This window comes from Phaethon aethereus, assembly GCF_964289735.1.
Source record: "Phaethon aethereus genome assembly, chromosome: 12".
Lineage (NCBI taxonomy): Eukaryota > Metazoa > Chordata > Aves > Phaethontiformes > Phaethontidae > Phaethon > Phaethon aethereus.
Genome location: NC_138588.1, coordinates 15586530 through 15601109, shown reverse-complemented (window position 1 = coordinate 15601109; position 14580 = coordinate 15586530). Strand labels below are relative to the sequence as shown.

Sequence of the window (14580 nt, the reverse complement as noted above, 5' to 3'; positions counted from 1 at the left end):
AGTTTCATGGTACTGCCTGCATCCAAATAAACACATGTCCCTACTAAATAAATGGAGGAGTAAATTGCATGGAAATTAAAGACCAGAGAAGCTGGATCTTAAAAAGCTTGCTTTAGCACCTAAGTCACTAAGTTACATCTTCAGTATGCTTTAGAGGCATGTTTATGATTCTTGTTGACAACACAGCTAATATTCCATAATTTAGGTGCCTAAAAACATGCATGATGCTATTACCAAACAAATTCCTTTCCATGCACAGAGCAAACACTTAGAACAATACAAATCAAAACTGTCTCCCAGATTTTCCCATATACAGTTCTAAAATATGTGTTTCCAATAACGATGCTTATTTAAGGAGTGCCTGAAGCCTTCCTTCCACTGTCATACTTCTGGCTGTGCAGCCTCCCTCTCCTTCCCCCACTCCCTATGTGTTTGTAGAACCACATTGGAAATCAATCAAAAACATACCAGGTTTTCAGAGGGCTGGTAAAGGAGGGCAGGAAATGAAGGGGGTTGGGGATAGGTCATAAAAGAGGAAACATTGACTGGGACTCCACTATTCCACTTCACTCTTCTTTGATTCTGTATACAGTTTAGACCAGTTACCAACTAGCTTCTAAGATAGAAATAAAACAACAAAAAAGTGTTATTTCAACATGGCTAAGGTTGCCTCAGGCAAGCAGAGGAAAGAAAAAACCCACCAGTGGCATTTGAAATCCTGGTTCATTTTCTCCAAACCTTTTCCAATTGTTGTGTGTCTTGTTTGAGGTGAACGGACCAGACTCAGACAGAGCATTCAGGATGCAGATTCAGATGAGTTATGGATGTATGTATACAAGGGTATAATGACATTCTTATGCCCAAATAATTCCTATAATGTAATTTGTTTCTTTTATTGCTATCAAGACAATGTTTTTATGGAGCTATTTATTACAACCCCAAGATTTCACCTTAGAGTGTCCAAGTTAGCTAGGAACCTATTGTTTTTTTCCATATATTTCATTTTACAGTTATATACATCAAATTTGTCTATCACTTTATATACCAAAGTGTCTCTGCAATGCTCCACAATCAATTATGTCTTCACTTTACCCTGAGTAACTTGGGCAACCACTGTTTGGTGCTTGTACAGCATTACTACAAAATAGGTTCTCAGAGTATAGTAAATTCAGTTCTGTTTCATTTTACATTTAAATTACATATGCCAAGCCATTTCTGCAAGAAAGGCATACACAGTATATATCAGTATCATTTATAATGCTTAAGCTAGTTTTTGTTAAGCTTCTGCTCTACATGGGAGATTTTTTCTTCACAGCTCTGTGCTAGATTCACCTAAATTCACAATCACTTCATACACATGGAGAAAAAACAAAACCAAAGATAAACCTTCTTCTAATCTACAATGCTCAAAATTTTATATTATTTTCTTATTTTAAAGGAGTGCACTTCTAGTTTGTAACATGTGCAAAAGGTAACCACTGTATTTTGCTGTTCCTACAGCTTTCTCTGGTAAAATTATTTCTTCTCTTTAATCATATCACACGTCACACACGTGGCAGTTAAAGCTCACTGACCACAGGCTTCATTGCATTCTTAAATGTGTTGATAAATGAATCGGCTTCTAAACTCTGAGCATCTGTTTTATCATTTTGAAGACAAGGTCAGAAGTATGATGAACCCTGAATAAATCAGTCAAGGTCAGGCTTACATAAGCCTCTTCATAATGTGATGATTACAGCTTTTTCTGAACAACATAATTTGTACAGACTGCTTCTCAAAACATACATATATTTGACAGTGCTGTGCAGTTTGCAACTGTACTCCTGAGCTGATACAATTTCAGTGGAATTTGAACAGTACCAGCTGCAATCTGCTACAACCTTTTACCTACAGGATTACATGCCAAAAGCTGTTTCCAAATTTTACTGAAACGGGCACTTCACCCACAGTGACAGAGCACTCATGGTTAAGTAGTGCAATTCTGTCCTGTTGTTTTGTAGGGTCAGATTAAGTTTTTTGTACTACATTAAAACCAGGAGGGGATTCATATTCCTAGCTCTAGCACTTGTAGTGATGGAATTTTAATTTTTAATTAGAAATACATTAATTTTTAAAGGTATTATTAAATTAAAGGCAATTGTTATCCCACAGAGATATATTACAGAAGAGAAACTTTTACTATTGTTAAACGGTAATAGTCTGGTCTCAGTCTTAATAAACAATGAATGAAGTTAAGAGGAATCACAGCCATCTCAAGATCACTACAAACAAAAGACATAACACAAAAATGAGTTAAAAAAGTAAACTGTAGGAAAGAAAATTAATATCTTAATATCTGTGGCCTTATAAAATAACCTCTATTTAAACAAACAAAAAAAAAACAAACACAAAAACAAAACTCCAACCTACCACATTAGTGAGCAAGAGAACAGAACCACACATGACAAATAACCCTACTCTGTTCTCATATCAGATAACCTTGACTATGTTTCTAACATGATTTCAAAACAGATCTATATGGCATTCTAATCACACAAACTAAATGTACTGTACATTACTTGCCAACCCATCTGAATTTTTTTTTCCCCAGCAGCTGAAAAATTCTGTCCATTTAACACTGGCACAAAAGTAACTTCCTTTCTCCCTGCAAAACCTTCCTTTTCAGCATAATACATATCCCAAAACACCTTCATTCAGTGTGTCAATTTGGATTATACAGAAGCAACATGAGAACTAACAACTTTGTACATACAGACTCCGATGTACCCTGATATATCAAACATCAGTATCCATATTTTCTGTATAAACCACTATTGCAGCATTTACACACCTGTTTTGTGTGTGTATGGGCCAATCGAATGGCCCTTTCCACTGACCTTTGATGTAAATTTCTTGTATCCCACCATCCAATATAAATCTTTCCAGCTTGCAATAATATTTACCAAAAAAATTTAACAGGTCAAGCAGCTTTAATTGAACAAAACATTATTTTCACACACATTGTTCCATTCCAGATTAATTATAAGACCAATAATTACTATCATATGTAAGACCACAGCAAATCACTTGCCTACCTCCCTGTAGAGACTGGTTATACTTTCCTGATAGATGGTATGTCAAACTCAACAACTGATCTCAGCCAACAGGCATAGAGATAATGCTGGGCTTCAAAAAAACCCATTAAGAGTACTATCACTACTGAGATTTAAAAAAACCCCACACCTTCCAATTAAGCATAATAAAAGTTTTACTTAAAAAAAAAAACAACAAAAATCGAATTAAAGTCAGAAGAGCAGAACTAGTGCTTAGAGCAACATTAATTAATTAAATTTCACTTTTGAACATCTCATTAAATTTACTATTAGATAGACTATGTCATGCAAGTAAATAAATGCTATTTGTAACTATCTCTAAGCCACAGCACCCCAGTCATAGAGCCATTTCCCAGACTGCGTTATTGTTATGCCACACAGACTACTCTTTCATTTCTTGTCAGTCGTAATTACAGTTCCATAATTGAAATACAGTAAATTACCATGCAGCAACTTCGAAAGATGGTTCACTGAGGTTAAGCTGTCACTACAATTACTGTATAATAAAAAAACTGTAATTTAAATGTTCTACTTTTCTCTCAAAGAAAAAAAATGAGTTCCGTTCAAGCGGTCAGGCGAGTCAAATTTCTTCATGATGATGTAAACAAAGAGAAACAACACATTTAAGCAAAGCCAAACAATCTCAAGTAGAAGTCCTAGGCTGCAGAAACAAATCAGTGCATATAAACTTTTCTAACTGCTGAAGAAAATCGCACATTTAAAAACAATCCCTTAAAAGAATACTCTTTATCAGAATTCAGTCATACAGTATCTATCCAGCATCTTCCATATGTCTTCCTATTTTGCTCATAAAGCATATAAAGCTTTGGAAACGTCTTTCAAGTTTCAATCTTAATTTTAATTCAGTTCTACATTATGTTTTTGGCCACGACCAGTAGGATAACTGCAACTCACCTAACACTAATGATGTATGGGTAAAAGATATAAGTTAGCATGGACATTTCTAAGCATAAAGCTGGGCCTACAATTTTGACTTACATTTGTCAAGCACAGTTTGCCTTTAGAAATTTTCTCAAATATATGACAGATAAAAAAAGGGAAGAGGACACAGAAAAGACACAAATAACTGTCATTGTAAAAATAATCTTCAAAATTTTATGAGATCTGTTCCTTTACCAAAAAAAAAAAAATCTTTCAATAAATTCCTAGTTGCTGTCTCTGCAAAGATAACTTCACAAAGCACATATACGCACATCTGAAAACTGTTCCTGTTCTCACCCTCATACAGACTTCCTGCTGATTTTATAAAAGGCAACTCCTTCAAGTTCTGTTTTCCTCCTGTGTGCTTCCAGACACCCACTCCCTGCTGTTTCCCTTGTGCTGGCACTCATTTGGCCATTCAGAAAACCAGATAAGGTCAATAAATGAAAAGAATAATAAAAAAAAAATTTTCTAGTAGTAAAGAGTTGAAGTGACAAGGTGGGACGATGTAACTATGGAACAGGACGTGAAACAAGGAGCTGAAAGTAGGAACAGTGGGCTGCAAAGAACTGCAGAGAAGTGCTAGAAGCTCCAAAACTTAAATTTCAACATCATCACTGGCAAACCGCACTGGCACTCTTCAGGGCATTCTAAAGGTTTCAATGATTCAATTTAATCCAAGACAAGCAAATGTTCCTCTGTGATATACTCCCATCTATTCCCTCTCAAAGTTTGCAATGAATCAAACATAGTAAATAACTGCTTGAAGAAAGGGCTTCACAACTTCAGCTGTGACAATCAATCAAAACATTATATAAGCGTATGAAATAAAACGTCTTATTGGCAGCTAAGAATCTCCTAGCCCAAATATTTACCTATTTATTTTGCTAAGAAAGTATTAGTATCTTAAAGCATTGAGTATGGGACATCTGTGAGAGGTATTATTTTTCCCTGTAGAAATTAATTGTAATCACTTATTTCACCTCTGTTGCTTTCTCCAGGCTCTGCTGCAGATTAAGCAATTCCTTATCATGTTGCTCTTTAAGTTTATCCATCTCCATGTCATGGCTAGATACTTCTTCTTTTAGCGCTCCTTTTAAAGCTGTCAGCTCTCTCTCTCTCTTTTTCAAAATCTCTTCTTGTTGATCTTTTGCTATTAATACTTCCTGCAGATCCTGCTTCATTTGCATCAGCTCCTAAGTAATAAAATTAAACATTATTGCATGACAAATAGCTCCAATTGATGTTCTGTTCATGTTTCAGAGAAGGAAAGCATCTAAGTACAAGCTCCCCAAGGCCAACTTTGTTTTGTATGACTGACGTATTTTTTGCAGCTTTTATAGTAAGATAAAAATTTACTAAACCCTAAGATTATTAGAAGTATAACATACAGCTGATGTTTTATATAATGGGTCAAGATATCTGACGCTATAAAACTATTAAAACATTTTGATGGTGTATGTTAGGCTGCCTGTAATTAAAGCAGGAGTCAAACTAAGGTTGCCATTTAACAACTCCCTCAGTCCTACCTTCTATAGCAAAGAGATAGATAAGAACAAAGAAAAACCTTTGTTTCCCACACTGCAAAAGAGGTTAACCCAATGAGAATTTCTTCTTGTCTTTCCTGCAGAAAAGACAATAAAGTTGCTTCTGCAAGTGCTGAAGACAAAACAAGTGATTCCCAACTGAGTCCACGCCTTTATAGCCTTCTTCCTCCCACCATGTCCCCCTAGAAGTCATTTCCCCTCTCCAAATTGCTGGGAAGGAAGTGGGTAGTCAGTGAAACTGAAGAATACACACATACATGTATACAAACATAGAATGAAATAACAGCGACAATCAAAAATGTACGCCTTCAAGAACTATGTAATTCGGTATTTCCCAAGCTGTGAATAACTGCACTTTCAAAAAGAACATAAACTTCCCCGCAGTGAAGCAAGATCAGTACATCTAAACCACTGACACACATCATCTATTCTGTCTTTAAAAACCTCCAATGAAAGGGATTCTACTACCATTCCAGATAACCGTGTTCCCCTGTTTAATAGTGGTAATATTAATTATTGATAATTAATACTGATAATATTAAACATTGATAGAAATATGTGATATATTGATAGAAAATGTTTTCCAATACTTACTTTAAATTTCTGCAGCTAAGTCTCTTATTTCTTACACTATTCCCACACAAAATTAAAAAATTGATCACTATCTCCTTTATAGCAACATTATATAAGATGTGCTTTTGACTCTTCCCTCACTCCTCCATTCAGATCAAAGTTCTTCTTCACAGGTAATGTTTTTCAGTACTATCATCATCATTCCAGATATTCCCCTACTTATGTACAGCTTTCAACTGCAGTGCCTGAGATTTAAGACAGTAATTTAAGAGAGTAATCAAATCTCACCTACACAAAACAAGGTAGTTATTCTACTCAGCATGTCTTGCATACAAACATCTTTAATATTCCTGAGATCTATTGTCTATGCTTTTGCTCCCTATTTTGCATTTTAACATTTAGCTTCCATTTATTAAGCTAGTTGTTTGCACTAGTATTAAGAGAAGTTAATTGTTTTGGTTCTACAAAGTGTTAAGATAATTCTGAATTCTAATCTTCCTTGAACCATTATGCACCAATACTCTTACACAACTTATCAACAAATGTAATAAGCAGTGTTCTCTAGTTCACCATCAGTATATTACTATAACCAGGGCTACAGCAAATTCGTCTTCCACTCCAAGGCGACAGAAATCCCGTAACTCTCTTATTCCTCTTCAGACTCTATTCCTTCTCGTCTTTTCTCTCCCTGGTCCCATCAATAGAGAATGAACAATTTACAGACTGCTTTGGTGAGTTCCTTTAATTTTCTTAGTTGAATCTCATCTGGCCTTGCTAATCTGTACACCTTCTTTAAACAGATCTTCTCTGTTCTGACCCAAAATCCTATCTAATTGTTAAAAATGACTGAGATGATTATTTGGTAATAGTGGATAACTCAGCTGTCCCACAACCATTATGTTATTTGTCCTCCTGTTCTATAAAACATTGGAACTTATACTTTGTATTCCTTTTAGTGTTAACGTAGTTATTATAAGATGCTTTCTTAGGTAACCTAATAATGGTATATTGTTTTCGATTGATAGAATGGGAAAAGCTAAGGCATGTATTTCTTCTACCTGTATCTTAGTTATCACTTTTTATGCAATTCTTCTGATTTTGTCATCCTCCTTCTGATACATTATAACTAACCTCAATCAGAACCTCTTTCTCCCCTTCATCAGTATGTTTTGCGTTATCCAGTTCATCATGCATCTCAGAGAGCTGGTCTTGAAGATCTCTGATCTCGGTCTGGTGTTGTTCCTGCTCCATCTTCACTTGAAAAAGCCTCATCAGGAAAAATCAGACAGAATTTTTTAATTTGTAGAAATACTAATTTGTTCTTTCAAGTACTAAAAATATACAATGTCTTTTCCCATGTTCCCCACAAGGGAATGGGATATAATGAGGCAGAAAAATGAAATGTCAGAGGGGTAAAAAAAGAGAGAACTCTTTTAAGTAGATATTTAAGTGGAAAGTTGTGTTTTATTTTAAACCTGGTACTATATTCTTGATTAAAGCACTCAAGTGTTTCCATATTTTAAAGATCCGAACTATATATATTATGACTCTGGAATGTTAAAAGCAATTTGCACTAAGAGGAAGACTACAAATTCAGCAGTCTTTCATTTCCTTCCCGATACTCTAAAAACATACCCTTTTTTAAACAGTAGAAGCATTTCCTACAATAACAAACATCACTCTGATTCCATTAACATATTCTGAAGACACAGGTACTTTTAATCTAAAAGATTTAAGAAAATGTACAAATTCCAATTAATAACTTTTCTAGAATTAACTCACTCCTCTAGGTTTTGCCTGAGTTCCTTCTCGCTTTCTTCCAGCTGCTTTTTTAAGGCTTCTTTTTCATATATACTTTCATCAAGTTGCAACTGAAGATCTTTCAGGCTTGCTCGTGTAGCATCTCTCTCTTCTTTGGAATTTTCCTGATTCTGAATTTTGTACACCAAAAGTTAAGCAAGATGATAGACTAAGCATAAATAAACTAAAGGCTCTTTTCTATTATATGAAAGAAGCCATTTCAAGGCTTTGATATTTTTCACTTGTAGAGATGCTTATTAATTTATGAATATTAAAAGCTTGGAATGTTTATTAAAACACACAAAGCACTGCTTTTTGATTTTTATTAGAAATGTGAGAAGTGAAGTCTCCTCAGTACTACCTAACTAGTTTCAAGTATATTGATTCTTATCACAGACTCAAACTGCAAACCAAAACAAGTCAAGCTGTCCTTCTCATGTCTTCAGAGCATGACTGTACTTAATTACTTGGAATTCAGCACTGCAAAAATAATACTGAAATTCATAAAGAGCAGCTACATGAGTAATAGTTTGTCTCTCACTCCATGTCAGTCTCACTGCAGTGAGCAGATTAATATTTATGTCTGCAGATACCCAAGAAATTTTATGTGCACGTGCCTCACGTTTTTATTCACTGCTCCGTATTCCTTCTCAAATACTAAGAGATTTCTTAAAAAGAGTAACTGTGCTATGAGCAACTACACTTAAAATAAAAAGTCTTCTGTAAAAGCACAGGTATATCTGGCTTAAAAAGAGTATGAAGCAAAAAAGATTCATCTGATTGATCAGTTGTCCCTTACTTAGAAAAGTATATTTGAAATAGTCAAAAGCCTTTGAACAATGAAGTGCCGTACCCTAATTTCTAGATCCAGTTTTTTCTCTAATTCTTCCACTTTCCTTTCAAGTTCTGCTTTTTGTTCCACCAATGCTTTTACTTCAGCTGAAGCATCCGAAACCTACAATTAAATAGAGAAGTTTTTTCCCACAAAGCCAAGATGTTCTTTGACAATTGTTTTTTACAATCTAAACTAAAGATACAAGCAAGTCTAATGAAATGTAGCATCAACGGCCTGAGCTCACCACAGACTCTTCATATGGGTCAAGCCAAGCTAATATTTTCAAAGGAACTATGATTTGATTTTCATAAAACTTCTTGGTAATTGCTCAAGGCATGATGCCAATAATACAAAAAATATACAAACCTAAAGAAAAATTAAAATTAGGCAACATATGAATTAAATCATGAGTACTTGAGGCCAAATTTGACTGAGATATCACCAATTACACAAAATGAACTTCAAAGGGATTCATGCTCAGATGTCAAGACAGATTTTCAAACAACGTTTTTGGTAATTTCTTAAGATGTGTTTTGTATTTTCATTTTCACTAATTATAAACCAGGATAAAATAATCATCAAAAGTAAGCATTTAGTCCTTCTTATGCCATCACTGCAACAACTGGGCATTTCTTCACGTTGCTTTAGAACTGAAAAAACAGTAGCACGAAACAAAAACTTTTCAGTAGGCAGACTATCAAATGCTATTATTGTAATATGGCTTTTAAACAGTATCCTAGACTACTGCTTTTCTAAATCACAAATTAAAATGCTCTCTCCACTTAGATATCTGTTTACGTCACTGTAATGAGAAGATGCTCCACTATTATTTTTTAAAGCTATGTATGTTAGCTTTTTCTTCAGTCCAACAATCTTTCGATGTTCACGCTAAGTTTGCATCTCTCTCCTTCTAAAATGTGGAAGCAAAATGTAGAACTGTCATGGTAGACTCCTTTACATTCTTTTTTACTTGTTAACAAATAGATTTCCCATAAGTCACCTCAGTACCTGATTAAAATTAAGCTATACTACTGAGGGACTACAAGAACAGTCTAATTGAAGTCAGTGAGGGGATTTCAATTTTTAAAGCCGTGTTTGAACACCATATCACTATGAAACAAACCAAAACAACTTAAAAAATTGTTTACCTGCGTCTTTCCAGCAGCTCTTGACTTTAAAGTCTGAATTTTCTCAAAAACCAAGTTGACTTTCCTCTTAGTCGCATCATCATTATCAGCACTTCTAAAACAGAAGCAGTACAAGTAAGCAACAATATGATCAAAGGTACTATTTTGTTAAGATCAAAACAAACTCAGAGTGTCCAAACTATTGAAAATCACCACCACAAAAAAAAAATCTAATATGAACCACTCAGAAATTATCTCAACTGTGATTTCATTAAACCCTTTAAAGATCGGCTTTTAAAAATTTACATTCCAAATGTTTTCTTACAAAAATTAAAAAAAAACCACACAAAAAAACACACTAACACCAAACTCTTTAATTTCAGCTCTCTTCTACAAGACTATAGCTGTGGAAAGGGAGGTATTCAGCATGTATATTATTCAAACATACTGAAACTAGAAGTAATTGGTACTAGGTTTTTCAAGTCCTGACTACGGCACCATAAAATAACACTTCAATAGCTCCCAGAACCTGCTACATCAGGAATCTACAGAAATTTAAGCACATCATGTATATTTTAATTAATTTCTCCTTCCTTCATCTTTCAATAAGTTATCATTAAAAAATACCAAGTAAAAGAGTTACAGGTAGACAAAGGATTAAATGCACAGCAACAAGACAGCTTCTGTCAAATCCTAAGAGATAACACTTTTTTGTTGTTTAAAAAAATCCACAAGCTTAAACTCCCACGAGGTATGACTTGAATTCTTCATGAACCTCCATATCACATGAAGTTTAATTCCAGAAGTTTTTAAAAGACAAAGATTCATAAATTTCAAGTATATTTAATCAAAACCTGTATAATACCTCATATAAGTCCCAATTGCCTGGGTATTTTGAGATCCTATAATGCCATAACAGACAAAGCTGAGATACATTTAAAATGTGAAACTGTAAAATCGAAAGTTATTACGAAGTGAAATGTCTGTTTCATAATTCTGTAATAGAAAATAAACATTGAGAAAATACAGTCTTCCCTCCAAAAGTTAACTATGCTTACTAACCCTTCCTTAAGGTAATTGTAAAGTATCTGTTTAGCAGTCTCTTCATTTGTTTGCTGTGCAAGATCTTGCTGGCCTTTTAAGAGATCAGGAGTCACCTAAAAGGACAAGATAACATGTAAAAAAATATAATCCTATGAGGGTTGTAATTACAATCCGTACAACTGAAGTTCTCCATTCTATTCTATTACTAAAAAATTTATGTACTGTGGACCTGAAGTTCACAAAGATCCACTGGAGTTCTGGCTTACTGCTAGAAGAAAGAGTACTCCACACCAAAAGAAAGCAAGCACGGAGTTACGTATATTTGAGCATTCTACTTTTGTGCATTTATGCTTAAGAATCATCATAACATCATCTACACTAATATTCTTTGGCCCCACCATCTTCCTTCACCCATACAAGAATAAGCTGTTTTACAAACCATGCTTTCTACATCTCCAACTACTGGAATAATTTTTGTATTTACATTTCTTCAGAACAACTCTGCTATCCCATTTGGAAGTACTGCATGATGAAAGTTTGTTCTAATGAAAAGCAGAAAAATACACATTTAACAATATGACAGTGTTGGTATGCTAGAGTGCAAAACACAACCCAAAGAGTAAATTCAAAATTACCTGTATATTAGGGACTGATGAAAATGTTTTCAAAGAAATCTTCTTGGCTCCTGAATCAGGCAGAACTGTGATTCGGTTTGGCAACAATAAAGTAGAAGTTACTGTTCTAACTTCCTCTCTCTTATTCTGTCCTGGGAGTGTAGATGACCTAAACATCAAACTCTCAGTATCAGCTCCATTTTGTTTATGGTATTGCAAAGAACTGAAACTGCTGTTCTGAGTGTCTTTATCAGGCATTTGCAGTTTTCCAATACTTCGAGCAGAAATCTTAACCTCTTTGGAAGGTGACTTTTGATCCCTGGATAACTGCTTGTGAAAGCAAACTTTAGATGGTCTCAGCAAGTGCTCAGTTGACTTACCCAAGCTTTTACTGAATTCACCTAAATAATCTGAATTTACATCAAGCCCTAAAGACAAGGCACTATCGACACTTCTGGATCTTTTACGATCATCTGGATGAATTCTATTCCTTTTTCCTGACCTACCTCTTCTGTGAGGATCAACTTTCTTATCAAACTTTTCAATTAGCTGATCTACTCCTGGAAGTGAACCAGTGTCAATATCACGACCAGTTCCAGGCAAAAATGGGATGTATCTTCTGTTTTCATGCCGATTAACATTGTCTGCATAAATGGCATACTCTTGGTCATCAAGTAAAAATCTATACAAGGAATTTGCAGAAGTGGGAGTAGCTGATGAGGATGACGATCTTCGTGAGTCATCCAATACTGGCCCAGCTGAATCTTGTCTGCGGAAGGGAAGAACATCTGGTCTAGGTTTTCTTGTCTCAGGATAAGCAGTGGGACTAACACGTGGGGATCCTCCTACAGACGAAAATGATTCTGAAACACACACTTCATTGGGGCTGATCATGCTACTGGGACAATTCAACAGCTGCTTATTTTGGTCTTCTGCTTCTGCTGACCTGTTCAAATATATCTTTTTTGAATTTGCTTTGGTTGGCTCTGCAAGGTGTGTACTTGTCTTCTGTAGGGACACTACTTTAGAGGAGGAAATCCAAGGCTTTGTTTCAGTTATATCAACATCTGCAAAAGATTTAGATTTACTGCACACAGAAGATTGGTGATTATCCAAGTTCAAGTTATTTTTTTCAGGATCATAAGGCTGTAAAAGTTCAGGATGTCTTTGAAAGTTCAACAAATTGGAGGATTTCATTATTCCATCTTTAAAATCTGATATTATATTTTCCTTTTCATCCAGATTGGTTATCTTTAGGTTTTTAAGCATACAGGGTTGCATGTGTTGTGTTCCAGGAAACTTTGTGTGTTCACTGTTGTTGTCCTCCAACTTCAAAGCAGTATTGGAGTCTGTGGGTGGCTTGCTTACAGTCTGAGAAATGAGCTGCTGTTCTTTTCCAGGAGGAGGAGGATTTTCTGACAAACATCCTTCTGTATTATTTAGCACGATGTAAGGATGTCCATCAATTCCTTGGACTCTAATACTGACACCATAAGATCCCGTCCTAGAATTTTGTGCATGTCTAGTTTTTTGAGTCTCCTCACTTGCAAGTTCAAGAGTGACTTCATAGTCCTGCTGCACATGCTGCACAAAATATGGCTCCATGATTATCAGAGGATTATAACTGAATAGAAGAAAAATTACAAAAATGTCACTGTTTTAAATACATCAGATTATTTCATTAATTACTTTATTCCACCGTTCAGTATGACTATGAAGACTAACAGTAATATGCAGAGAAATCAATACACAAGCTATACAAAGCCCAAAGTGAATGCACTGTCATACAAAGACAAATGTCTGACTGACTGATTCTGGATCAGCGTAATGTTATTTTATGACTGTAAACATTACCTACACAGAGTTGCTTTGGGATCAAATGATTTCAAATATAAGCAATTCTAGTACAATTTTTTTAGTCAAAGGAGCTTTTATTTTGGGTATCTCCACTCTATTTACTGAAAAACTGTACCCTTCACAAATCAATGATCATTTTATAGCCAGCAGTTACTACCAGCCATATTAACATTTAAACATAAGCCAAGGAGAGCAAAACGCAACCAGACAGTTTTAGGTTATAAGTTTTAGGTAACTAAAGCACTGCAAGGAAGGTCAATATCCTCACGCCTTTGAGTTGCTCTTTCATGTACGTGGTTTTCAACATTTGTTTAACATTCATTATCTCATTGTCATCCATAAGAATAAACTCTCCTACAGATTAATTTAACAATCCTCCAATTGTGGGCTTGTTCCAGAAAACTCCAGTTGCTATTTTAAAACATATACTTTGCTGAGCAACAGAAATGGAAAAACACTGCTAGTATTTTGAAAGCTGATAGTACCTTTTTCAGAACCAACAGGAATGCTAACTCCAGCCTATATGTGCCAAAACTGTTTCAGTTCTAGAAAACAATAAATTAAACCCTACCTGTGCTTTTAATGTTAAATGCCATTCTTTCTTTCTGTAAGAGCTGGTTTTGTGGGTAGTTTTACTTTACTATCTGTTGCATATTTTGTGCCAACTGTCTAGTGGCAGAGGGAATGCAGTGATGATAAGAGCTGTGTCTATGAAAGAATGGAACACAAGACTCTGTTAGATTGATGCAAAACCTGGAGGAAACAAACTTTTGAACTGAGCTGGAAAGTTGAATAATCACTGAAGCCTGACAAAACCAGGATCACTAAATGATGATGAATAAACCGTGAAGAGGAAACCAAAACAACAGGATGTCTCATGGAAAAACAAACCTCTGCAGCCAGTTTCACTCCCCTGTGTATCTTGGCATGAACCGTCTCCCTCAGATATTCTAATCAACAGCAAAATGATAATTTTTTTCCTGACACTGAATTAAAAAGTTTGGCGCAATATTCGTAGTATGCTAGTTTCCGTCCAATTCTTACTTCCAGCAGGGTGGCTCCCCTCAAAAACCTCCTCTTCTCCCTAAAAACCAACTCCAGCTACTCAACAGCAGGCTTACTTCATCTGAAGGAATTAGTGTAAATGCT

The 14580-nt window shown here is 35.1% G+C and overlaps 1 protein-coding gene across 1 annotated transcript in view; it reads right to left on the bottom strand.

Annotated features, from left to right (window-relative positions):
• Window positions 1–13194, bottom strand: part of CGNL1 (cingulin like 1) — a gene marked incomplete at its 3' end in the record, with an annotated part of 45305 nt that extends 32111 nt beyond the window's left edge. Inside the window, exons 1-7 of the mRNA XM_082005309.1 lie at window positions 11596–13194; window positions 10979–11073; window positions 9938–10031; window positions 8808–8909; window positions 7937–8085; window positions 7286–7421; window positions 5018–5230 (exon numbers count right to left, since the gene is read on the bottom strand). Coding sequence (XP_081861435.1) covers window positions 5018–5230; window positions 7286–7421; window positions 7937–8085; window positions 8808–8909; window positions 9938–10031; window positions 10979–11073; window positions 11596–13179 — 2373 coding nt within the window. The 5' untranslated portion in view covers window positions 13180–13194. The remainder of the gene's footprint in view (window positions 1–5017; window positions 5231–7285; window positions 7422–7936; window positions 8086–8807; window positions 8910–9937; window positions 10032–10978; window positions 11074–11595) is intronic.
• Window positions 13195–14580: the final 1386 nt, after the last annotated feature.